At 38.2% G+C, this 25701-nt stretch overlaps 6 protein-coding genes across 7 annotated transcripts; 3 read left to right on the top strand and 3 right to left on the bottom strand.

The window, feature by feature from the left end:
- Nucleotides 1-4556: 4556 nt before the first annotated feature.
- Nucleotides 4557-5696, top strand: LOC114531215 (zinc finger BED domain-containing protein 4-like). The gene has a single exon (XM_028552858.1). The coding sequence runs from the start codon at nucleotides 4557-4559 to the stop codon at nucleotides 5694-5696; it is 1140 nt and encodes a 379-aa protein (XP_028408659.1).
- Nucleotides 5696-6452, top strand: LOC114531214 (zinc finger BED domain-containing protein 4-like). The gene is made up of 2 exons (XM_028552857.1): nucleotides 5696-6071; nucleotides 6133-6452. Exons 1-2 carry the CDS (start codon nucleotides 5696-5698, stop codon nucleotides 6450-6452), a joined length of 696 nt encoding a protein of 231 aa, XP_028408658.1.
- A 785-nt stretch (nucleotides 6453-7237) lies between these two features.
- LOC114531213 lies at nucleotides 7238-7579 on the bottom strand. The gene has a single exon (XM_028552856.1). The coding sequence runs from the start codon at nucleotides 7577-7579 to the stop codon at nucleotides 7238-7240; it is 342 nt and encodes a 113-aa protein (XP_028408657.1).
- A 2427-nt stretch (nucleotides 7580-10006) lies between these two features.
- LOC114531171 (P2X purinoceptor 7-like) lies at nucleotides 10007-11220 on the top strand. Its single transcript, XM_028552827.1, has 2 exons — nucleotides 10007-10186; nucleotides 10475-11220. The coding sequence occupies exon 2, from the start codon at nucleotides 10490-10492 to the stop codon at nucleotides 10994-10996; it is 507 nt and encodes a 168-aa protein (XP_028408628.1). The 5' UTR covers nucleotides 10007-10186; nucleotides 10475-10489; the 3' UTR covers nucleotides 10997-11220.
- Nucleotides 11221-12195: 975 nt separating this feature from the next.
- Nucleotides 12196-15048, bottom strand: LOC114531210. Its single transcript, XM_028552855.1, has 6 exons — nucleotides 15029-15048; nucleotides 14866-14976; nucleotides 14075-14759; nucleotides 13555-13699; nucleotides 13364-13446; nucleotides 12196-13214 (listed from the first exon to the last, which is right to left on the bottom strand). Exons 1-6 carry the CDS (start codon nucleotides 15046-15048, stop codon nucleotides 13074-13076), a joined length of 1185 nt encoding a protein of 394 aa, XP_028408656.1. The 3' UTR covers nucleotides 12196-13073.
- LOC114531170 lies at nucleotides 14978-16296 on the bottom strand. 2 transcript variants are annotated; one of them, XM_028552826.1, is made up of 5 exons: nucleotides 15924-16296; nucleotides 15755-15840; nucleotides 15583-15682; nucleotides 15425-15489; nucleotides 14978-15315 (listed from the first exon to the last, which is right to left on the bottom strand). In XM_028552826.1, exons 1-5 carry the CDS (start codon nucleotides 16148-16150, stop codon nucleotides 15152-15154), a joined length of 642 nt encoding a protein of 213 aa, XP_028408627.1. In that variant the 5' UTR covers nucleotides 16151-16296; the 3' UTR covers nucleotides 14978-15151. The 2 variants fall into 2 exon arrangements, with proteins under 2 accessions (XP_028408627.1, XP_028408626.1); XM_028552825.1 differs by having other exon boundaries at nucleotides 15583-15840.
- Nucleotides 16297-25701: the final 9405 nt, after the last annotated feature.

Genomic DNA, 25701 nt, shown 5'->3' with positions numbered 1-25701 from the left:
TTCTAAGACGATCGTCTGAAAAATTCATGAAGAACATGCGCAGCAGGAATTTTATTCCCTACTGCGCATTTTCGTCGCGAATTTTTCAGACGATCGTCTTAAAATTTGTCTAGTGGAGGTCCGCCTTTACGGCTGCAAAAATGCAGCAGGCGGCAGCCGGTGACCCCGTGACTGGAGGGTGAAAAATAAATGTATGGCTAAAATAAGATTACTGTACAGTTAACTCAGACATTTCAGTGATTTTACAATTTTTGATTTTACAAGTTCAGTGCAATATCTCTGTTAAGTGTTATGCACATCAAATCACTTAATCGTTCCAAGGTCAGAGATGACCTCAGCTTCGTACATATGCGATTCATAGCCGAGAATGCTCTTTCTACACTTGCAGAGGATGTTGATAGAGTGTTTTTTACATTAATCAGCTTCATTAATTAGGTTTTCCATTCCTCTTCTTCGCATAGGCAAGCCAAGAGAAATGTCATATTTTGCTTTCTTTGCTTCGGTTTTCAATAAGGTTCTATTGATATTCAAGCAATCAAAATGGTCTGCCATATACAGAAGTTTTTCAAAATCTAAAAAATTTTCTGATGCAAAACTTTCAAAAGTATATACTAAATCCAAACTTACTAAGCAATATTAGCAATTGTCAGTATGAACTTTAGAATTGTTTCTAGTTTCTATATTTCAGGTTTCAGCGGGCAAATTCTAAAATGTTTGCTTGCCATGTATTATTTAAGATGCGTGCATGTACAGAATTGGAATAAAATGTTACCTTAACATTAATAATAATGCCAGCCGTATCATCGTAATAATTCAATAATTTCGAATTTATAAGCTCAAGTACCATACTTTCATTCTTTCTTTGACCATTTGATGCTAAAAAAATTGTTAACGGCTTTCATAAAAAATAAAGGGGATAGAGTGAAATTTTGGTGGGGTTTGACCCTTTATAGGAGGGGTTAGAGAGATTCTAAATCCGCCACTGTGTTGTACTGCTGAAAGAAGATTGTGCTAGGGTGGAAAATCTGGTTAGGAAGTTGGCTAGCATAGCTAACAAGAAATTAACAACAAAGCGTGGGTGAAACTATATGGTTTTTGTGAAAAGTGTGAAACACCTAAGCCTAGGCAGTGATGAAATTCAGCATGGCAAATCAGGGGAGAAAAACATTTCTGAGGTTGGGAGGTGTCAAAAGTATCAAAAGCTGAATGAGTTAAAATCCAAGATAGAGCAAGCAGTATAGTTTGGAAGGACATTTCGTGTAAGCCTGTCTGCTGTAGAGGTGAAAGATGATGCTGGTGTTTACCACACATTGTCGTACAAAGGCCAGGAAAGAAACAGCAAGCAGATCATACAAGGATCTTTCAGAGGGAAGAGGAAGGAGATGGTCAAGCAGACACTGTTCATCACTGACAAATTCTGCATTGGAGAGGAGGCAGCATATCATGAACTGACAGTGGCACCCAATGGTGCAAATTTGCCTGGATCATATCTTGTTAGGCAATGCAAATTATATGAATTCTATTGTCCATATCACGAGGACACCAGGTGAGGCTGAGGGAGCCCAGTTGGATTTTGAAAGGGAAATATCATTTTGAAAGGAAAATATATCCCTATTTTTGTATTTCACTCTGTTTGATGCCAGACAACCTTACTCATCAGTGGTAGAGTGGCCAGCTAATGGATTAATGTACTGCATTTATGGTACTTTCTTGTCTTGTTATAATATAATACATATTTCCATTGATTTACAGGTAACAACATACTTGCTGTAATCAAAGGACAAGAGAGGTGTGAAATCACGGAAGTCTTGTTCTCAGTTGTTCACATCCATTAACAACTTTGTGAGAAGTGGAAAAATCAATGTGGATGAAAATGACATAATGCTTCAATTATTTCTTGGTGGTTTTATAAGGTAACTGCAATATATTTGAACCCTGTTAAGTGCTTAATTCCATCCAATTTTTTATGAACAAAAACTAAATTTCAGATTAATCTGTTTGCAGTTTCTGTTAGAAATTTGTGGAATGAAGGGAGCAACATCAGACCACTCATGCATTTGGTGTAAACTTCATAAGACACACAGGTAAGTCAATGCCTGAATAGTTTGGAAATGTGCAGTGTTATTAAGACTGACTTGGTGAGAATTTTTTGCATGGATTCCAGAACCTCAAATTTGTTTTTGCACAAAGTATACCAAAATGATTTACAATAACATGAAAGTGTTTTTTGTGTATACAGTATTTAAATGCAATGTGGAAATCTCTGTATATATACTGATTCATCATTTTTTGTTTTTAACGCACATGTTATGTCTAAACCAATGAATTATTACTGGGAGATACCTTTAGTGCAATCACTGGTGTCAATTAAAACATAGCAGTACTGAAACCACTAAATAAGGACACAACAGAAAAATAAATAAATACTATACTACACTAATTAATGATAAATATGTTTAAAAGTTATTTACAAAATTTAGTTAATTTAAATTTATACAGTATTTCCAATTAAAAACAGTTATGACTGATATGTACATGTATAGCAGCCCTCACAGCCGTTGCCATCTAATAGCTCTGTTAGATTTAAGCATCTAACGGCTTTTTTGAAACATGGCAATGAGGTTGATGATCTTACTCTAGCAGGCAATTTAGCCCATAGCACAGGCCCTCGGTATCTCAGGTAGTGCTTGCCATATCTTACAGAGGAGAAACAGGGGATATTAAATTCCTTAACCCTTAAATTATATGCTGTGTTATTTACTGAAAATAAATCTTCAATATATTTGGGAGACTGCTTAAATTTCACTTTATAATAAACATCATAGTAGCAATGTCCTGTAACCTGCGATTCATTAAGACGGGCAAGCCTGCCCATTCAAGCAGCTCCGTATAGGTTGCATTCCAGTTACAGAAGACTGCCCTCTCCTGAACCCTCTCCACTTTCCTTGCATCACTACATCTACAAAAATTCCAAACTGTACTGCAGTATGTCAAATACAGGATGATAGCAGCCTTATATAGCTGCAATTTAGCAGATGTTGGTATCATGTTCTGCAACCTCGTTAGCACTCCTACTCTCTGACCAGCCTTTTTACAAACCTCACTTTAAAAGTCAGCTGATTGTCAATGGTCACTCCCAACAGGCAGATGCTCTGATAAGAAGAGACCCTGTTTCCATCAATATCAATATTTATATCTCCCTGCCCCTTCTTACTAATTAACATACATCCATATTTGGATAGGTTTCCTTGCAGACAGTTCTCCTTGTACCAGCTAGTTGCTACCAGTGCACTCCCCTGTAATCTGTTTTCAATGACCTTGATATCCTTTTTCGCTTCAAAAAACTGGTGATCGTCTGCGTACATGGAAATATCTGACTTCACTTTATAGGCTAAGTCATTCTGAAACATATTCCACACAAGTGGACCAAATGAGGACCCCTGAGGGCACCCCCTTGCTACATTCCTCCATCCACTAGTCGTGTTTCCCAACTTGACTCTAGCTTGGCGATTTTCAAAGTATGATGACATTAATTTGAGGCTCAGATCATCAAAACTGTATGCTTTTAATTTAGCCAGCAAGAGTGGTGGGAACATGCTGTCAAAAGTAGGGATGAGCCGATTGATCGGCACAGCCGATTAATCGGCCGATAATCAGCCATTTTAAAATAATCGGGAATCGGCCGATTGTTAACATATAATCGGCCGTTTGCCGATTGTTTTTTTTAAGATCAAGCTAGCACTCTAAAATCTCCATATTCACCTTGATTTCAATGTTACTATACGCATTTTTAAAAATTATGCATCTGGATAACTGATCGATCGATAAAGGCATTTTGGCATTATTTTTAAAAAATTTAATTTTTCATAGCCGAGTGGTTAAGCACACAGCGACACACAAACACGAGATCGCACTCACACTCTCGCAGGTTTCGAAAACATGTTTACACTAAGAATAAAACTATCTCACCTTTTCCGCCCGACGGAAAATATAATATATTACGCTATAATTAATAACACCTGCCGCTATAACACCAAGCCTGTAATTCATAAACAAACATTTAAATTTGAATGCCTAAACTCCTAAAGAACACACGAAAGTATAGTGATTTGCTATACACTTAATAACACTTTTGCATACAGTTCGCAAGTTCCTCTCAACTCAGTCAAATTAGTCAACCCAGAATATTTCCTTAGTTTTGACACTTTTGTGATCGTCTGCCATTCGAAGCTGTCGAAAACAATGTATGAATCGACTCTTAATAGTTAATATATGATAGCTGCAACCAAAATAACATGTGCTATAACATAAAATGGTTCTGACTCTGTTCTTGATATTTTGCATTCGAAGATCACAGCCATATGATCAAAACATACATTTCTTTTGACAGCCAGGCGAATGGGCGATATGCAAATTGCGACAAACGGTAACTTGATACACAAAAAAGCAACTTTTAGAGATCTTTGGTGTTACATTTTTTCAACCTTAGCTAATATTATTTAATGCGATACTTTGACAACTCAACGCACGTGCTCTGAGCTAGGTAGCTATATAACATGGCGAGAAAGAGCAGTGTGTGGGAATTCTTTAAAGTTCTTGAAGATGATGTGTCAAAAGCACAGTGTCTTTTATGTGAACACTCAAAAGTGGTAGTCTCAAGAGGTGGAACAAAATCAAAACAATTCAACACTACCAATCTCCGAAACCACATTCAAAGCAAGCATCCCTTATCGTTTCACGAACTGTCTGCCAAGGATGAAGCTAAAAAAAGATCAAGCGAAGCTCTATCCCATGGCGAGACATCTGGTAGTGCAAGGAAGGCATTGAAAAGCCAAATGTCAATTCAAACAAGCTTTGATAAAGCCCGTATATGGGACATCAACAGCAGCGCCGCAAAGAGAGTCACCCAGTTGATTGGCGAGATGATAGCACTAGACAACCAGCCCTTCTTGATGGTAGAAGACCTAGGATTCCAGAGGCTCATGAAACATGTGTCTCCGTTCTATCAACTACCAAATCAATTTCACTTCAGCGACAAAGTCATCCCGAATCTCTTCGAAAGGGCAAAGAAAGCCACCTCGGAAAAGCTTTGTGAAAGTGAAAGCATCTCATTCACCTCTGATATATGGACTTGCCAACACACAAACAATTCGTACATCAGTCTTTCAGCCCATTGGGTATCAGATGTGGTTCCTTCCATCAGTTCCATGCAATCTTTTGTGTTGCACTCGAGCCTGTTCTCGGGAAGTCATACTGGACCTGCAATTGCCAACAAGTTTGAAGCCATGCTCGAAACATGGGAAATACCTGCATCAAAATGCCATATGGTAATCACTGACAATGGAGCAAACATGGTCAGTGGAATTGAAATAGTTGGTTTAACGAGAGGGCCTTGCTTTCTTTATACTTTACAACTCGCAATCCAGGATGGCATCATGTCACAGCGAAGCGTTTCTGATATGATCGCCAGAAGCAAGAGAGTTGTTACACATTTCAATCACTCGGCATTGGCATGTGATCGACTCTCCAAGATCCAAGAATTAAACCTCCCTAGGAAGAAGCTAATCCAGGATGTTCCCACACGGTGGAATTCAAAGTATTATCTCCTTCAGCGATTGCTCGAGATGAAAAATGCAATTGTACTATATGCAACGGAGCATGACATTCAAACACCAAGGCCAATGAATGGAAATTGATGGAGAAAGTTATCCGTTTGCTTCAACCATTCGAAGAAGATACCGTTCTCCTGAGCTCCAACAATGCCCCTATTTCAGCAGTAATTCCTGCTGTTTCAGTTCTCAAACACTTCTTAGCTAAGGATGACGGAGATAAATCCACAGGTGTGCGCACAATGAAGCAGGAGTTTCATGATGCTGTGACTTCCCGTTTCGAGCAGATCCTTGCCAATGAGAATTACATCATCGCGACCACTGTCGATCCCCGTTTCAAGACCGCCTTCACAGCATCCCAAGGGCACAACTTGCTTCTGCAAGAAGTGGAAAGGCTAGCGGAACCAGAAGAGCTGGAAGAAAGCACAACAGCCACCCCTGAAAATGCTGAAATATCAGCACGCAAGGAGAACAGAAATGATTTTTTGGGCGTGCTTTGATGAATTGGTTGCTTCATCAATAGCGTCTGCTTCTGTCTCTGAAGATACAAAGAATCCAACACCATCTGAGAAGAAAGAAGTTGATGCTTTTCTGATGCTGCCACTCTTAGCCAAAGACGAATGCCCGTACAAGTGGTGGGCAGCAAAAAAAATGGCCTATCCAAACATCTACAAAGTGGCAAAGAAATTTTTGAGTGCGCCTTGTTCAAGCGTGTACTCAGAGCGTATTTTCAGTGAAGCCGGTAATACCATTGAAGATAGCAGAAATCGGCTAAACCCATCAAAATCGGAAAGTCTTTTGTTTTTACACCATAATTTACCAAGACTAAACTTTGATTACTAGTAAATAATGGGTCAAAACTTGCTGGAACCCTAACTGTTGCATACTGCATAGTATTCAATATCAATTAGTTTTCTCACTGGGGAAAAATGGGATATCTGTATATTAAAATTCAACCCAAGAGACTCAAAAGACGTTAACTGTTAACTTTTTCAATTTCCATTCAACATTTGACCGTTTCAAGGCATGCCTTTATTATTGCCATTTGTTGAACTTTACCTGTTTTGTAATTGACTTAATGTATTACAGTTGTTTTTTTTGAGAATATTATCTACTAATTATTTGGTGAAAAATCTTGCACTTATGTTGAGTCCAATTCAATAATATGATTAATAAAATTACTTTAATTTATTGAACTGTGTGTGCAATTCACTTATGAGACATTAAAGGTCTAAAGCTAGTTCCCACTCAGAAAATTTTTCACACGATGTAGGAACGGACAGGAAAGTTTTCTTTGTGTTAAAGAATAGACTGAAAGTCATTAGTTTCATACTTTCATCATTTTTTTTTTCACAAAAAAAATTAAAAAACCTCCTGTATGTTAGTGTCCGATCTTATCCAGCCGAAAATTTTCCGGACCCCAGCGTGAAAATTGGCCTTCAGACTTAAGTCTGCTCTCACGCCGGAATAATCGGCTTTGGCCGATCAATCGGCCGATTATGTCACCTAATCGGACACCGATTAATCGAATCGGCTAATCGGCCTACGTTGCAATCGGCTCATCCCTAGTCAAAAGCCTTGCTCATATCAGTTGACAGCAACCCAACACAATCTCCACTATCTAATGATTACCTCCAGCTCTCAGCCAAGTATACTAGTGCTGTCTCGCAACTGTGCCTCTTCCGGTATGCAGTCAGATGGTCACACAAACTACTATTATAGTGGCCAGTAATTTGACCAGACAGAAGTTGCTCAAAGATCTTATTGATAACAATTTGTACAGTGACAGGTCGATAATTTTCTTTTAGTAGTTTGTCCTCTTTCTTGTGAACCGGAGTCCATTCACCTTTCTTCCAGTCTTCTGGCCAGTGCCCCTCCTTAATGCAGGTGTTATACAGATTAGCAAGTGGCACAGCCAGCTCGTGAGCCCCGGCTTTAAATGCTTTTGGGGGAAGAAGATCCCAGCCCATTGCCTTGCCTGGGTTCAGCCTTTCCAGTCCATCCTTTCCAGTCCATCCTTAACCTCACAGGGTTCTATACTACGAAAGAAAAAGTTCAAACTGTCACACTTGTTGGCAGCCCGAATAGCCATCACACTATTATGATTGTCAAAATCATTCATGCAGCTCTTGTTTGTATCCACTTGACCAATTCCATCGGCAATTGTTGCGAAGTACTCTCCAAAAGCCTCAGAAATATCATTTCTGTTGCTACTAGCCTGTCCATCAATGTTAAGCTTTATATCAGAGGCCTGCATGCACTTAGACTTAGATGACAAGAAAGATGTAAAGGTTTTGTAAAAGTCCTGTGGTTTACTCTTGAGCTTGTCTGCCTTTGTTTTCCAGTAATTCTTGATAGCTTTTCTGCGCAATCTTGTGGCCTCATTCCGCAACTTTTTAAGGTTATTCCAGTCCTCTTGAGAGTTTGTCCTTCTATATCGCCTAGCAGCTCTTCGTCTTGCCCGTATTGCTTCCTTCCATTCTGATGTCATATATGGAACGTCGAGACCCCTGACACGCATTTGTTTAAAAGGCATGTGTTCGTCAACAATATTTGTTAAGAGAGTGCTTGTGAAGCCAACTTGGTCTTCTACACTATCAAATATTTCCCCAACATGCCAAGGTGCAGATTCAAGGTGTTCTTGAAATTTTCCCTCATCAAAGTTCTTGGTTGACCGGAATTTTATAATTTTAGGCTTAGCTTATGCAGCCTTATCCTGCATTAAGCCATACACAATTGGGTGGTCACTAAGCCCTGGCTCATATATCCCAGTTTGGACGAATAATTGTGGTTCACTGGTCAAAATAACATCAATAAGGGTACTGGTGGTCCTACCAGCTCTTGTCTGAATCCTAGTTGGCTCAGTGATCAAGCCCTCAAGCCCATGGGTCTCTTCCATATCAATCAACAACCTTCCCTCTGGCTTATCTGGGCGAAGTCTGTCAAGGTTCAGATCACCTAGTAATGCAAAAACATGACCTTGCAGGGAGATCCAATTGCAAAAATTATTAAACTCCTATTCCAATTGCTGTTGATATGAGCCAGCCAGGGGTTTAGGAGAGCGATATAGTCCAGCTACAAAGATGTGTCTTCCTTTGAGCTCAATATCTAACACAAGGGACTCCATTGTTTTGTAGCGAGAAGGAACTTTCAGCCGTTTATGGATCACATTGGATGATATGTAAGCCAGAATCCCACCTCCCCCTTTCTTTCTGTCATTACGACACAACATATATCCAGGGATAGCAAATTGTGCATCAGGGTAGGAGGAGTCAATCTTTGTCTCACTAATGATTGCCGCTTGTATTCTCAATTTTTGTATGATTTCCCTCATCTCTTCAAATTTGTTCTGATAGCTGTTGATTTTCAGGTGGGCAATCAGGAAATTAGAGCTGTACTTCGTTCGAGCGTCTGAGGAACTAGCAAAGTCCCGTTCCTTTTCCAAAACCAGTGAATCCTGAACCTCATCTTGATCGATTCTGTCTGTCTCATTAAATAACTCTTGAAGGGGAACATCACCGACCTCATGGAACGGCAGAGTTCAGTTCTCAAAGAGTTAACAACACAGCCAGGGCAGGTCCAAATTTTGTCAGGCGACTGCTGGATTGCTTTGAATTCGCTAGGCTTCACATTCGCACACTTTATGTGGCACCTGGCCTTACAATAGTCACATACCACAGCTCGAGCGGCGAAATTACGAAGGTGCAAGTTCCGATCATCACTGTGTTTACCTTTGGAAGTAATTACTTTGAAAGTGTTACTAAATCTAAGCATGAAATTCATGCGGTATTTTTCCGTCGAAACATGTTGCCAGTATCGTTGTTCCAGTCATGGCAGAAGCACACGAAGCAAGCTTATCGTTGGATGAATTCGAAGCAAATGTGGTCGAGAGTGCAGCTGCAATTCCTAACGTAGACAATATTACTACATGTTCTTGTCGCGGCGCCTGTCTCCGTGAAAGAGGGCGGAATTATTGCCCGTGTAAAAGCATGAATAGCTTTTGTTCCAGTGCGTGTCACGGGGAATATTTCGGGTCGTGTATGAACAACCGAAGAGCATAAGAGAGTGATAGTGATGACGCAGTAAGTTATAAAATCTTTTGTGCTATAAAGGTATACTTGTAAATATGTAATTGTGTAAAATTTGTGTTAGTAAAAATATAATAGATTTTGCATCATCATAAATGCAATATTCAATTCCATCATTATATACTGTTTTAGGATTCTGATTTCTCCATGATGGAAAGTGATCCAGATGACATGACAGAGAGTGATGAGAATGGGAGGGGAGATGCTAGAGAATATGGAAGTGGAAGAGAACATGTAAGAGGGCGTGGAACAGGACGTGCAATGGGGCGTGGAAGAGCTAGAGGTTGTGCAAGGGGGAGAGGTAGAGGACAAGAACAGAGACAAAGAGGAGGCAGTGTTGGAGGCAGTGGCAGAGGTCGTGGCAGAGGTCGTGGCAGAGGTCGTGGCAGGGGTCGTGGAAGAGGTCGAGGAAGAGGTCGAGGATTAAGGCATTTAAATGAAGAGCCAGATGCTGCTGAAAATCAAGCCAATCATGAGCAGCAGTTGTTGGTAAGAAAACTAATTTTTAACAAAATGTTTTCACTAGGGTAAGGTGTTTCCAATGTGTATTCAATAATAAGATCTGAATTTACCTGGTTTCCAAAATTCAAGCGATTATATAATGCAATCATTTATACGATGAATCCTTTCGAGAGCTCTTTTCCTGCAAAGTGGCCAAAATCATCTGACAAAATGTATTTAATTTAATTGAAAGCTGTTCTATCCAATGAAAAAACATTACTTTGTGTTACCAGTGTTACAATCTTCACATTCTATTTACACTAATTGACGTTTTAGAACCTAATAGAAGGAATGGAAGTAGATGCTCTAAGAAGATTAGCTTTGGAACTTCTAAGACGACAACCAGCAGCATTTGCTGATGTGGTTAACGGTGAATTGGCAGGTGGAAATCAACCACCAAGGCCAGATCCAGACAACGATGCACCCAATTGGTGTAATTGTGGACACTGCGTTGCTATGCCAACCCAAGAGGAGAACAGATGCTGTGCAACAGTTAGACGTCCATGCATCTCCAGAACAAATATTTTTCAACAGGTGGTCTTAAATGGCAATGTTCTGGAGATTGCAATGAGGTATAGGGAGGATGTTTTGGTTCTGAATAATGTCAGAAATAATCAGAGTTTCCGCCATGCAGCATACAGACAATATGTACTATGGCAGCATGGAAGATTGGGACGAGGAAACAGAAGAGTTGTTCCAAGCTGCTGTGTAGTAGCAATACGTGCTCGTTACCCCTCACCCAATGGTATTTACACTGGATATAGGCCTGCACCCTTAGATATATATGAATTTTTGTAATATTGTATTTTGTCTTAAGGCCAGTTTTTCACTAGCTATTTTTTTGTATGGCTTGATATTGTTTTTTGTCTTAGTCAATTTAATTTCAGTTGGCTCTAGCTTGAAAGTTTAAGAACAATCTGCTAGTGGAAAACTGGCTTAACAGTAGACAATTTGCAATTGGCTTGCCTGAATTATGGTTTTATTTGATTCAGGGGTTGTATATTTTTCTATGATTCCCCCCCCACCCAGGGGGAGAATCAAAAGGTCTAGGGAAGAATATCAGAGTAAAAAAATCCAAAAGTAAAGGAAAATTGGGGGGAAAAAAAGGGTAGGAAATCGAAGCCAAAGAGAAGGGAGGTGGAAAGACTCAAAGATTGTCGAATAATATACACCCCTAATTTAATTTCATTTGTTACCGCACATTACCAGTGATCACATGGTGTCCGGTAGTCTTGTTAACAAGAAATTCTCACACATGTAGCTTTTTTTATTGACTTATTATTAAAACAGTCTGGCTCTAGACACAAATCATTACAGTAAAGTACAAAAGTTGACCATTAATGCTTTCAGTTTATCACAATTAATAGTCAAGGGACTGTACGACTTGTTGTTGCTAAAAGCTACTATGCTGGTCATCATTTAATGCAGCCTATTGACTGCATTTTATTGACTGAAAGAAAAACAAATAGAAATTTCATGTTTTAAAACATACACGAACAATTTCTATGTCAATTTATAATGTCCCCTTCAGATGGAGAAAAGTTACTAAATGTATGGCTGTTTCGCTCTATATCAGAGCTCATCAGCATGCCTAGGAAATATTCCGACATGGACAGCCTGACCCAAAAGAGGGATCTGGGGGTTTGAAATCAGAGTTTTCCTTCTCCTAGATGGACTGCCTTCCAGGGCTTATGAGCTCCATCTACCCATTATGACTATATCTAGGTGCCGGACACTCATCTGATTTTTTGTGACGTGAGAGACTTTAAAATCTTGATTGATGAGCTTCAACAAGTGATTTTACTGAAGGTGGTTGAATAGCAGCAATGTTAGGAGCAATCCTTCTTGGGTCTTCACTTACCAAACCAATTCTTTGGTCTACAGTTCCCTTAGAATTTATTCTCTTCTCAAAAACCTTCAGCAGAAGATCTGGAATGTAAGTGTACTGTTTTGGCACAAGAACACGTACATGGCACCATCACTTTCTTTTACTGAGTTCTTTTACTGAACTTGCGCCCAAATCTATCATAATAACAAACTTAGGTTTATTTCATGTAGTAAGTACATAAATTACAAATTAAATAACAAATAGGTAGAATTATTAAAGTTATTATAAGATTAGACTGTCATTATGTTACCTTGGCTGACCATCAGCAGTGGTTGCATGTGCTCTTCGCCTGTGATGGTTATGGTCTAGTGCAGCAAGTTGATTTCGGGCCCGGTATACAGTGTATCTAAAAATATCAAATATATCCATTTATAATAAATCCATTTATCCACTGTTTAGTTACATACAGTACATGTAATTAAATTTGCTCAAGCAATAAAAAATGGTAATTGTATTTAAAACATAATATTATTTTTAACTACACTCAATTGTTTATACTCACGAGAAGGCATGGCGTTTAGGAGCATACATCAAAATAAGGTTGTGGAATGACTCTAGAAAGCCAGTATGTCTTCAAATTAGAAAAATAAAACAATAATTAGACAACAGATTGATAAATGGGAGTTATGCTGATAGTTACATCATACGATTCTTAACTTGCCCAAACCAACATCAGTACAATACCTGAAGTTGGTGTAATATCCAAGTGTGTTCAGGAACCAGGTATCTAGAACAATCTTGGTAAGGGCTTTGTGTGCAGGGGAGTCTTTCTTCAACCACGGTTTTCTTCGTTCCACCTCATTCAGTGGATCATGCGCACACTTCCCTTCATTGATGCCTTCTTCCAACACCCATTCATGTTCATCCACCACATGATGTAATATCCCTACCCATTTGTCCTATTAAACAATAGCAACCTGAATTATGTGTTGAGTCCTGATCACAGTATAAATATGGAAAAAACCTAAAACTAAACAGTTTATGTAATTATATTTCTTGAACAGTTGTGCAAAATCTTGCCTTTAAATTTTTCATATCATTCTCACAGGTTTTTGAGCAATGCCAGAAATGGTTTCGGATAGATGGTGCCCAAAGTGTGAGATCTTCATTGCATTTCGATTTTGCTGCCTGGAAAACAAAGCATTTATAAATTAAATATCATATGCATGTACATCACATATTATACATTAGTTTGTACAATGTACATGGTACATTGGTTTAGATAATTCATAATTTTGTATTACACAGTGGTGTGTATTTAGCCCGTGAATACATACAGCATTGATTTTCTTAACAAGGCTTTTTCCTCCATGCCAAACATCATTCTGATGTAAAACATTTTTGTACTTTTCTTCTCTCTCTAAATTATAGGAAAAAACATAATTTATATACATCATATTTATATATATTATATAAATTTTTAAAAAACTGGAATGTTGTCACTGTCATTTCATGATCTGACACTTACTCATTAATGCTGCAATTTCAAGGTGACCATCTGTAACAACCTCCTTCACAATGATTGGTGATGTAAGCAGTACATCCATCCCTCTTTCAAAACCAATTCTCTCCATGTTATTGCTCTTTCTTCCTGCTTCCCTCACATCCACAACCTAAGAAATAGAAAACATTTTCCGTGTTTCTATACAGTTATAGAAACACGCGTGGGAGTTTGGGAGAACGAGAAATAATCAGTGGGAAAACGAGCCCATAGGGCGAGTTTTTCCACGTTATTTCGAGTTCTCCCAAACTCCCACAAGTGTTTCTATAACTGTATAGAAACACAGGAAAAAATGTTTTCTGTTTCTTTTATAATATAACTCAATAAAAAGATTTTGTACAAATATTATAATTCGATTCAATTACAAATTCTCATTACATCGCTTCGCTTGTCAAGTTCGGCGGGAAAATTTCCGTGTTTCTATACAGTTATAGAAACACGCTTCTCGACCAATCAGCACGCGCGTACTATAAATGTCATATTATAAATTCATTTGGAGAATGGACTTATCTTCCATATCTGCCAGGCTATAAGTGCAGTATTGTGCTGAGTGACTAGGTGAGTCATTCCTACCATCCCCACTCAACACAGTTTCTGTCCCTTGCTTACTCTCCCAAACTTGTTGCTTATGTTGCTCCCAGAACTCATTGATTGCAGGGATGATGTACAATTGCTGATACTGATTAAACAGCGTTGATGAAAAATACTGCAGATTGCAGAAATTGAACATCAACCCCACTTTGGTGTATGAGTTTCCAGATAACAACAAAGCAGATGCAAGCATAAGATTTCCTGCTCTGATTTTGTTGCAAGATGGTTGAGCTGCCCATCTTCCCCCAACATGGCCAGACTGACACCCCCAGGATACCACAAGGCAGGTTCCCACATAGGTCTTCCTATAATGCAATGTCCGGCCACAATCTTGTCGTTTACATTCACTCCCATGAAAAGACATGAGTAAAGACATAACAGTGTCAGTGAAAACAATACACTTTTCCATCTTGATGGCTTGTTGTGGTGATATCTCTTGTACAGTGGAGATGTATTTTGATGAGGTAGTGGTCTTCGTTCCTTGTGCATCATTTTCATCTTCAGGCTCATCTCCTTCATGCCCATTTATGGTGGCATTGAGTATGTCCTCTGCTAATGGCTCATCAACAGCAGGATATAATCTAAAATTAAAAAATATTAAAAATAATTTAATTTAGTGTATGCATGGTGTACAGTATGTACATACATAAATATAAATATGTAAAATAAAACTAAGTGTATACTTACGGTGGAACATCATCATTAGGAGAAAGTACATTTCCTGGTTGACGAGTAGGTTTTGACAAATCATCATCATTACTTTGCTCACTGCTGGCAGACAACGTTTCTTCTCCAGATCTGAATAAACAATAAGTATACCGTATACTGTCAACCAGCCAATATACTTTACTGTCTGTACACACACCACATTTGATAAATTGCTTCGTTTAACTACTCAATGGGGCATTTATATATGCAGAAATGTTTTTCTAACCCCCTGGGTGTTGGGGTGATATTAAAATGAAGGGGTGTATTAAAATGAATGGCACCAAAGGGAAAAAATAGGTAATAATGATTTTGAGCAAACGCACAAATCACAAAGCATATTTTGATGAACAAACCTCAAAGACAATGAAGGACTGTTTTGTTGTGACAGGACCAATCTTCGACGACTAGATTTAGGTGTTGAGGATGTTACTAGACAGGTCCAATTGAAAAAATAGAATACATTAAAAAAGTCTAACGCTTAACACTGTGTATCAAGTTAACAACATACATTTATTGTGAATATACATTTTTTCACTACCTGTCGACGACATATTTGCTTTGCCCTCGCTAGCGGTCAAAGTCATGTCTGGGTCTTCCTTTGATCTGTATCAAAATATACAAACACAAATAATGCATAAAGTTATGGAAATTTTGTAAGCAAATAATGCAAATATAACGGGATTATGCTCAACAAACCTAAAAGACAATGTAAGAGTATCCTCTTGAGATTCAGGGTCAGACTGAGTCAATCTTCCTCGACTTGATCTCAGTGACATATAGGGTGCTGATGACTTCACTACATATAAAGAAAGGATGTTGAAAATACGTATTAAAACATGATAAAATAGAACAAGGACGTTGTTGTTACCTGGCGAACACATGCTGAGTGATTGTTCTCCCGCAGTTGACAAAGGCCACATTGTCGTAGCGTTCTCTGTTTGCGTTTCTACATTACTAACAAAGCATTAAAGAACATGTAAAATCATAAGGAAAAAGAAAATAATCATAAAGGTTTAGTTATACATCATTACGCTTACCATAATATGTTTCTCACGGCGTAATGATCAAGCAGACACTCCGCAACATGCTGATCTGTTTTGAGCTTATGTTCTTCTTTAAACGCTCTCCACCTCTCGAAAGTATAAAATAAACAGACTTTTGATGCGTCTCTTTTTTTGTCGTATTCTCTTCTTGCCTCAGACCTAGTGTGACGGCTTATTTCGGAAGGATTTATATTCGAACTTGGAGCATCAGAATCTGCCATCACTCCTTCCAGTAGGTCAGAGAAATTACTAAGGCGGCCGTGCGTTGTTATTACGCTATTGGGACTGGGAACGTGTTATGATTGTAACATGAGTAGGCTACTCAAAACACTCTTACCGTTCATGTGCAAAAGGGACTGTAACCCACCTTTAAGAGCTGACGCCAAAGATAATATTAATAAACCCCCAAACCAGAGGAGAAGTAAACTCATAAAAGCTCTCTTGTGTGCTGTTAGATGTGGCATAACATTCTCAATTTGGGAGGGAAAAAATGCTGATGGAAGGAAAGTAAGACCTATGAATCAACAAGTTTCATGGGCTCAGATAGGAAGATACTGTTAAATTCTACCACAGAAACTTCAAGCTGAACACAACGTGGAAGCAAGCATCTGTTCAACTATTGTAAGGCTCTGGATTGTAAGGATTTTATCATTCCATTAATGCAGGTGTGGATCACTGTTGTGATCTCCTGTAGAAAGATAGGTCTTATAAGCACAAACCATAAACCAGATTGGTTTAATGCATGCTTATCAGAGATATATTTCAAATTGCATTTTTTATCAGCAGCAGCTATTTTATATACAGTATATTCTCTATCACGTCTAGAATTTCAATTACCTTTACAGCATGCTCACAGCCAGAACTGGTGATGATAGCAAGGTCCTATAGTATTTTAAGGTAAATACAGAGTACATTTTTTATCTATTTAAAGAATAATCCCCCAATCTGCTTGAATGGGCATGAAACATTGGGGGGAAAGGGATTAAATTAGATTGTGTTTCAAGTTCAACCTCTTGTTTCATGCACGTTTGATATGCACCAATTAGGAGGTGTATGCTCTTAAACACACTTTAAAAATTTTATATTGTATTATTCATTAAGGCCAAAGCATGGGTCAACTTGTTTACTTCACTTGAAGACAAAGCTTTAGGGTATAAGAAGGCAAATGTTATCCCATACAGGGTGAGTAAAAAAAACTGACACCTTTGAAATTCAATGATGTTATACACATTGTTTCACACTATTAATAACAAACTTATTTAACTGTTTATAATGTTCACTTAGCTTCTTTATGTGTTCACTCCTTTCTTTTCTTCGGTTTCAGCTTACTAATAATGATATAATAATAATCATAATGGATTTATTGACAGTATTTCTACAAGTGGCTCTTCTTCTGCCATTACAAACATATATAATAAGACGATAGATTAAGAAAATACGGTATATAACTAAGTTGTGTAAAATAGTGAAAGTTATAAATAGTGTATAAAAATTCATTTACAATAATCTAGATTGAGCACTCCTTATGATATTTGTGCTCTGTCTTTTAAAAATTTTGTTAATTTGCAAAAGTGATTATAATTTCTGCATTCAATTATGTCAGGAGGTAGGTTGTTAAAAAGGGAGGCAGCTGCATCTTGAAAGGTCCCTTCTTCTGAAGGGGCAACAAGTCTTGTATAAGCACTGGATCTCAGGCAGCGGTTGTTCTTTACAACCTGTAGTGTTAGATACAATGGCCATAGATTATCAGTCATAGCTCTAAAAACATTCTTAAGAAGTGAAAAATCTCTTCTTTCTTTAATGGGAAGCCAACTCAACTTCAAGATAACAGCAGTATCAGTGACAAAACTCGCAACAGCAAACTGTAGCCTTTGTAAACGTTTCAACAGATACTGTGGGAGAGGATGAAAGACGATATCACAGTAATCCATCTTTGAGAGAATTAGTGTCTCAACTAGTTGTTTTCTTTGTTTAAAGTCGGTAAAGTTTTTCAACTTGCAAAGCGTGTGTAGTGCCCCATAACATGACAACAAATAGTTGATGTGTTTATCCCATTTTAAATGTTCAGTTAAATAGACTCCCAAGAGCTTGAATTCTCAAACTCGCTCTATTGGAATTTCGGAAATCACCAACCCTATTTCCCGCGAATCAAGTGAATGAACGCGAGCTAATTGGGATGTAGATATCACCATACTTTTCGTCTTTTTGGGATTAAGTACTAGATTTGAATTTTTTGACCATATAGTCAGGCTGGCTAATGACGCATTGACTTTACTGGCTGTACATGTGATGGAAGGAACATTGCAGCTTGCATACAAGGTTGTATGATCAGCATATTGAAAACTCCATAAGTCTGGTGGCAAAACAGCCAGCAAATCAGCAACATATAAGTTAAATAGCATTGGACCTAGAATCGACCCCTGGGGGATTCTATCACATGTATCAAATCGTCTTGTATACCCATTAACACCGTGGTCGCAGAGTGGTCATACGGAAACCGGACATGCTTTCTGGGAGAATAGCTTCATTTTCTACATAGTTGGCAATTTGTCTTGCCAGAACTTTTGACATAACAGGTAGTATTGATACAGGTCTAAACTTGTTCTCAGATTTATTAACTTTTGGAATAGGGCTTATCCTAGCAATCTTCCACGGGTTAGGAAAAACAGATTTGTCAATACAGCAGTTAATTATAGACGTTAATGGGCTAGCAAGATGTTCGGCAGCCAATTTAATAAATTGCCGGTATTTGATCATGACCTGTAGAGCTGTCTGTTTTAATAGACTTAATAGCAAGGAAGACTTCTTTGGAGGAGACCTTTCCTACATTAAAAGTTCTAGTAGATTTACTTGCCGGTAGATTGTCAATGAAGTTTAGTAGCTCATCCATAGCCTTTGCATTTGTGTCTAGTGTTCTCTTAGCAGTCTTAGCAAAATGGGCATTAAGTTTTTCTGGATCAAATCTTAGGGGCTGCTTAGGTTTTAGTACTCTATGTATGACCTGCCAAACTTCTTTCGATTTAGTTGATGAGAGCGCTTTTTTCATGAAAGTTTCCCACGCTTTTCGAATTACTGCCCTGAGTTTATTTCTTACTTTGCGGAAATTACTCCAATTTCTTACTTTGCGGAAATTACTGCTTCGTATCTTAGTCTATTTCGTTCCAGCTGTAGGTAACTGTATTAATATCAAGTTGAAGCGATAAACACTATAAGTCTATATTCAAAAATATGCACAGCCTTTACACCTAAGACAGCTGCGTGGGAGGTTGTCTATACCGGAAGCTATGACCGGATATATAATATCATTAAATCCTCCCTTCTCTAATTAGAACAGTAATACTAACATATATATATTTTTTTTTTAAAAGTTTTTTTTAAAGCAAATAATTAAATGTTAATAGTAATTCTTAAAGTTATAGACTACATATTAATAAGAGTCCTAATAATTACAATATGCTATTTCATACCAATCCTGTCCTACATTTCTAACCATACTGGAGGTTTGACTGTTCTACCACTCCGCGTTGTATAGTGATAGTTATTATGATTGTCAATGGGAGCTGCTAGCTCATGACTCAGTGCATTATCTCTGAACTCACGTATTTCTTTGGATTGCTGATTTGTCTGATCTTGCATCACGTGCGTTGGTTCTTGGGGAAATTCTCGTATTTGTACTCGATTTCTCCTTACTTCTCATCCGTCTGATTTCTTCACGATGTAGGATTGAGGTACTTCTTGAATCTTCTCCTTTATTTCTGCACGTTCCCAGCACACTGTGTTACTGGGTTTTGGATGCTCACCTTTTTATCCAAATTTAATACAGGTAATGCCTTTGTATTTCGGTCATAGTAAAACTTTTGAACATTTTGCCTTTAAATCAATCTACGAGAACTCTTCGTTTTCTCTGTCCATCGAAATTTTCCTTGGCAAATGATCTCGGATCGGTCGGCCAATTAGCATCTCAGCTGGTGATGAAAGCTTGTCATTTTTTGGGGTTGCTCTTAGACACAACAAAGCCATCAGTGGGTCTGTATTGGTTGCTTTTGCTTTCTTCATAGCCATTTTTGCACTTTTTACCTGGCTTTCGATAAAGCCATTGCTTCTGGGGTAGTGTGGAGAACTTGTAATGTGCTGGAAACCATATTCCTTCGCGAATTCTCTGTATGCCTGCCCTTCAAAATGGGGACCATTATCAGATCTTACCGCTCTCGGGATCCCGTGCTCACTGAAAATTTGCTTGGTAAAACGACCACTGTTTTACTACTGCTCTGTCCTTTCAGTATTTTCCTTACAAACTGGTATATCGAGAAATAATCTGCAACCAATAGATATTCTGAACCATCCAAATAAAACAGATCTGTACCGACGGTAATCCATGGTCCTGGCGGTACTTCTGTCTGGATCAGCGGCTCTTTCGCTTGGCTGTTTTGCATCTCTTGACATGTGTTGCACGACCTGCAACCGCTGTCAATATCGTTGTTCATCCCTTTCCAATATACGCAAGTTCTTGCTCTTAACTTGGTTTTCTCAGAACCCTGATGCCCCGCATGAAGCTAATTGAGAATGTCATGTTGTAATTGTTGTGGAATGATGATGCGATGACCTTTCATTAAAATGCCATCTTCTTCGGTGATCTCTTCGCGGAAGGTCCAATATGGCCTGACTGATTCTTGAACTTGTCTGATATTTGTGGGCCAGCCAGTGTGAATGACTTCTTTCAATGCCTGAAGCTCGGGATCTGTTTTGGTAATCTCACGGATCCGTTCTAGCATCTCATCGCTAAATTGCGGGCATACTTCGTGTATTTGGACATCCATGTCGGGAATAGCATCTTTCCCTTCGGGTGATAATCAAGATAATGTATGGTTATAAACGCATCAGCATGCGTTGTAAGCGTGGTGGTGCTGCTGTCAAGTGTTTCATATGAATAGTTTCAAGTGGCTTATGGTCAGACTGAACAATAAAACTGCGACCATATAAATAGGTATGGAACTTTTCACATCCATAAACAACAGCTAACAGTTCTCGTTCAATGTTTGCATACCTTGACTCAACATTGGTCAACGCTTTGGTGGCAAATGCTACGGGCTTGTTTTCTTGCATGAGGGTAGCTCCCAAACCCTTTGTCAAGGCGTCAACTTGTAACACTGTCTCCTTCTTAGGATCAAAATATGTTAGTGTAATTTCATTTGTAATGGAGCTCTTGATTTTTTCAAAAACCTCTTGATGGGATGAATTTCAGACAAACTTATTTCCTTTCTTGATTAGCTCTCTTAAGGAAGCAGTATGGGGACTAAGGTTTGGGATAAAAGGTGCCATGTATGTAGCCAAATCTAAGAATGAGGTGCCATCTGCTTAATGGCTGAGACTTTGTAGGGGTCTGGTTGAATACCATCTGGACCACAGATAAGACCATAGAACTTTATCTTCTCTTGCTTTACAAATTAAAAGTGGTAAGATAACTTGACTCCTCATCTAGTACGACATTCCAGTAGCCACATTTTGCGTCAACAATAGAAAAGAATTTTGCTTGACGTAATTCTGGTAGGATTTCTTCCAAGGTTGGAACAACAGTCGTGGAGGATGTATCACTGGTGGAACTGATGGATCTGTTGTTATGTGGTATTCACCCTGGAATTTTCCGATGCCGTCAAAACAATTCGGATACTGTGCTAATATATCTTGCTTGTTTCTCACATGTTTGTTTGCTGGTGTTTGATTATTAGCATTTGTTGATGGGACTTGATTTTTGATCTTTGTTACTGGCATTTCCTGATAGCTCTGACTAATATGTGATACGGTATGGGTTGGTGGTGTTGATTGCCTTTCTATGGTGTAGTTGAATTTCACTAGATCCAGATCAGCCGACATTGGCAAACCAATGATAGCAGGACCTTGTGTGTTTGTAACATAAAACTGTGCCATGGAGTTCTTGCCCTTGAATTTGCAAGCAATTGTTATTGTTCCATAATGGTGTATTGTGAACCTACGCTGTAAGGATGGTATCGGAGGGTTCTGTGTCTTCATAGGAAGTATGTTTCCTTGAGCACCAATATCTAACTTGGCTTTGAGCAATACTTTTGTTTGGGGTGTTTTACTCAAATAAACACTGACTGTGACAGATACTTCATTTTTGTTTGTCTTTGCTTTCTGGTTGTCAATGTTTGCTATGTTTATCGATTCGAAGGTAATGGACTCAAACTGCAATGATGTCGGATCATTTTCGCTCTTGTAAATGGGATTAATTTGATTCATTCATCCTTTCCATCTACACACCAGTGCAAAATGATTTGGCTTGCTGCAGTTATAGCATACTTGACCTTTTGCTGGGCATTTATCTGATCTGTGATGTCTATGACCACAATTTCCACACAGACTCTGCTGAGAATATTCTTGGTCTTGTTGCAAACTCTGCTGTCTTGATCTTTGGTTGAGGCTTTCTCGATTTCCTTGTTTTACAGACATGGTCTTTAATTGGGCTTTGGAAATCTCATATGTTCTTGCAATACGCAATGCTTTCTCCAGTGTGAGATCAGCTCCTTCCATTATCAACAATTCTCTTACTTTGTGTGAATTTGTGCCAAAGACTATACGATCTCTGACCATTTCATTTCTATTGTGAAACTTACAATCTTGAGGTAGGAGTTGTAATTCGGTAATAAATTTCTCGACTGGTTCCGTTGGACCTCGTCCTTTAGTATAAAATTTATACCGAGCAAACACAGAATTTGCTTTTGGATTAACGTGCAGCTCGAACCGATCATAGTAAGTTTTTAATTTCGCTAGATCCTCGGCAGAAAGATCTGCCCATGTGTTGAATATATCTCTACCCGTTTGTCCAACCCAAATAAGTAGGTAACTGCATTTTTTGGCTTCGCTTTTCGACTTAAGCAGCCCTGTAAACATCAACTCAACATGTTGTTTGAAACGTCGCCAATTTTCTTTGAGATTTTCACTGTCCCATTGCATAACAGGAGCTTCTATTCCGCTAGGTGCCATGATTGTAGAATATTCTCAGTCTGTAGACATTTCCTTATTCTTTTTTAACACCCGACACCATGTATTAATATCAAGTTTAAGCGATAAACACTATAAGTCTATATTCAAAAATATGCACAGCCTTTATACCTAAGACAGCTGTGTGGGAGGTCGTCTATACCGAAAGCTATGACCGGATATATAATATCATTACAGTGACGTATGTCTTCATCTTCCATCTAAGGGGCTGGGGGGCGTGTTACTCGACATTGCCTAAGAGGCGCATGTCGTTCCAAGCACTCAGTAAACAGAGAATTCAGAAGGTATAATTGGTCATCTGGGTCGTCTAACGGCTGAATTATCGAGAAAGGTAGCTGTTCAACATCTTTAACAAATGCATTTTCGTCGAAGGTTTTTAGATTCCCAATGTATTTATAACAAGGTTGGTAGCATGGTATGCGTACGTTCACGCATGCATAGGGCCCATCATGGTCACTAACAATTTCACAAGAGATCACTTCTGTATGGGTAATCCTCAATGGGTTGTTAGTTATAATATGGTCAATTAGTGATTTTGTTGTTTGAGTTACTCTCGTTGCTGTGGTTATCATCTGTGTGAGACCAAAAACATTCAAAAGGTCTCTATAGTGGATAGTGGTGGAATTTTGCTGGTCAAGAAGGTTGACATTCATATCCCCAGTAAGTACAAGGATTCCATCCCAAATTGCAGTCACTTGACCCAGAAGATTTTCTACTCGTTCCAGCGAACCAGAAGGAGATAAATATTTGTTTGATCAATGGATGGTGCCAAGTAAATACGGCAGAATTTAACTTTTTCCACTTATTTCTGCATTTGCAAAATAGATGTTTGAAACTAACCAATGCCCAACTTTGGCAAATCAATTCTAAAGCAGAAACAAATATCTCACTGCCCACATTTTTATATATAACTGGTATTTTTGTGTTTTGCAAGTTGAAAGAAAAGTTTTTAAACTCCTTCAGGACCTTGCAATCTTACAAACAGGCATTCATACCCACAGCACTAAGATTGCAGATGAAGCGGAGCATTCATAATTTAAATAATAGACAGACTTTGTACAACTGCTAGTATTTGTACAGTATTATGCCTAGTATTACCAATCTGCACATATGTCTTTTATACACAGACCATTGTCTGCTTTTACTATGGAAGAATTCCACAAATCTTTGTTTTTTAACCAACTATTTTCAAACGACTTCCTAACTTTTTTGTGTGCTTTCCATTCCTTACTTCCCTTTAACATGTCCAGTGTTTTGTTGTACTTTTGCTGAGTTGTTGCTTTACCTATTTGTCATAATTTGGCTATCCTGTAAGATCTTCTTGAGTGTGTGTAGCACCATTATCTTTTTAGAGGTCCAGCGCTCCCAAACCTGAGAAATATGAAGTACTAGTATATATATGTCTCTACCTGGGAAGATTGATTCTAATACATTTATCTCTTTTTTCACCCAAATCAGTTGTGAAATTCTGAGGCCTCCACCTGGGATTCCACAAGGTGTTTGACATTCTCCTGTAGCATTGTATATGTTTAACAACAAAGAATACTTCGATTGAAATTTTTGGCGCCGCTTCCACGTTGCTTCCCCCTCTCGCGCCAGGCTTACGCACGGTCGTGACCATATGAGGTATCAGATACCAAATCAGTATATACAGGGATATTTCAGCGTTGTATAATCCATAAGGCACAGCCACTTCAGAGTTCAGCCCATTCTCAAATAGAAGGGTTTATTTCAGGACGAAAATATTCAGTCGATTGGTAGTTCATAAATACACTGTTGAACTATCAATCAACTGAGAAAACAGGAATAATTGATGACCAATTCTATAATATAAACTGCAAATATGATGTCTCTGCATATTATCGAGTCATCAAGACACATTGGCAACGGTTGAAAATTGAAATCGAGTCGATATTTGGTTGTCAAGATGCGTGTAAACAAATAACACGCTTGAAATTTATCATATAAAATACCACATTTGGCAGTGACTTTGTATGGGTTTTGTGCCATAAGCTATTCACAATTAACCTGCTTGTCCTTATCTACAGCAGTGGTAAACTGGAGTTTGATATGCGTGTATAAGAAATTGTCCATGGATATATATAGGGACAAATAATTTTGAGTCAAGTATCATTGAGAAATATTTTCTGTTTAATTTATAATTCAATTTTTTTATAGGCTTCAAGTTTATATTATTATTATTATTATTGTCATTGTCATTGTCATTGTCATTGTTATTGTTATTGTTATTATATTAATAATATATTACATCGAGCAGTAGCGGTAGCATTATCGATGTAATATATTATTAATAATATATTACATCGAGCAGTAGCGGCAGGTCGCATGCTGTACATGTCTTACGTTTAATCAAAATTTCTTACTTGAATTACAACCAAACATTTTATATTTTTGAGCTATTGATCATGATTCGTTCGGGAATCATTTGTTTGTTAATATCTTGTGTAATCTGTTCATTTTGTGGAAAAGATTTTGTAAGTATTGGTCGACATCAATGGCGCTGTAGACAAAAGGTTAATGATGATACTCAATACGAAACAACGATACCTAATAGAATACCTGTGGAACCTATTATCAACTCGCCAGGCGTAGTAATTACTAAAAAGAGTGGTGTGAAATACTGTTGTGGAAAAGTTTGTAAAGGTGCTCGAGGTCTGAAGATGCATCAACATAGTTGTAGAGTCATCCATGGCCTAAACGACGAACTAATTGCAAATCTTAAAGACCAAGAAGA

This window comes from Dendronephthya gigantea, unplaced genomic scaffold (genome assembly GCF_004324835.1).
Source record: "Dendronephthya gigantea isolate DGI-Jeju-01 unplaced genomic scaffold, DenGig_1.0 000069F, whole genome shotgun sequence".
NCBI lineage: Eukaryota > Metazoa > Cnidaria > Anthozoa > Malacalcyonacea > Nephtheidae > Dendronephthya > Dendronephthya gigantea.
This window is presented reverse-complemented; position numbering and strand designations above follow the sequence as displayed.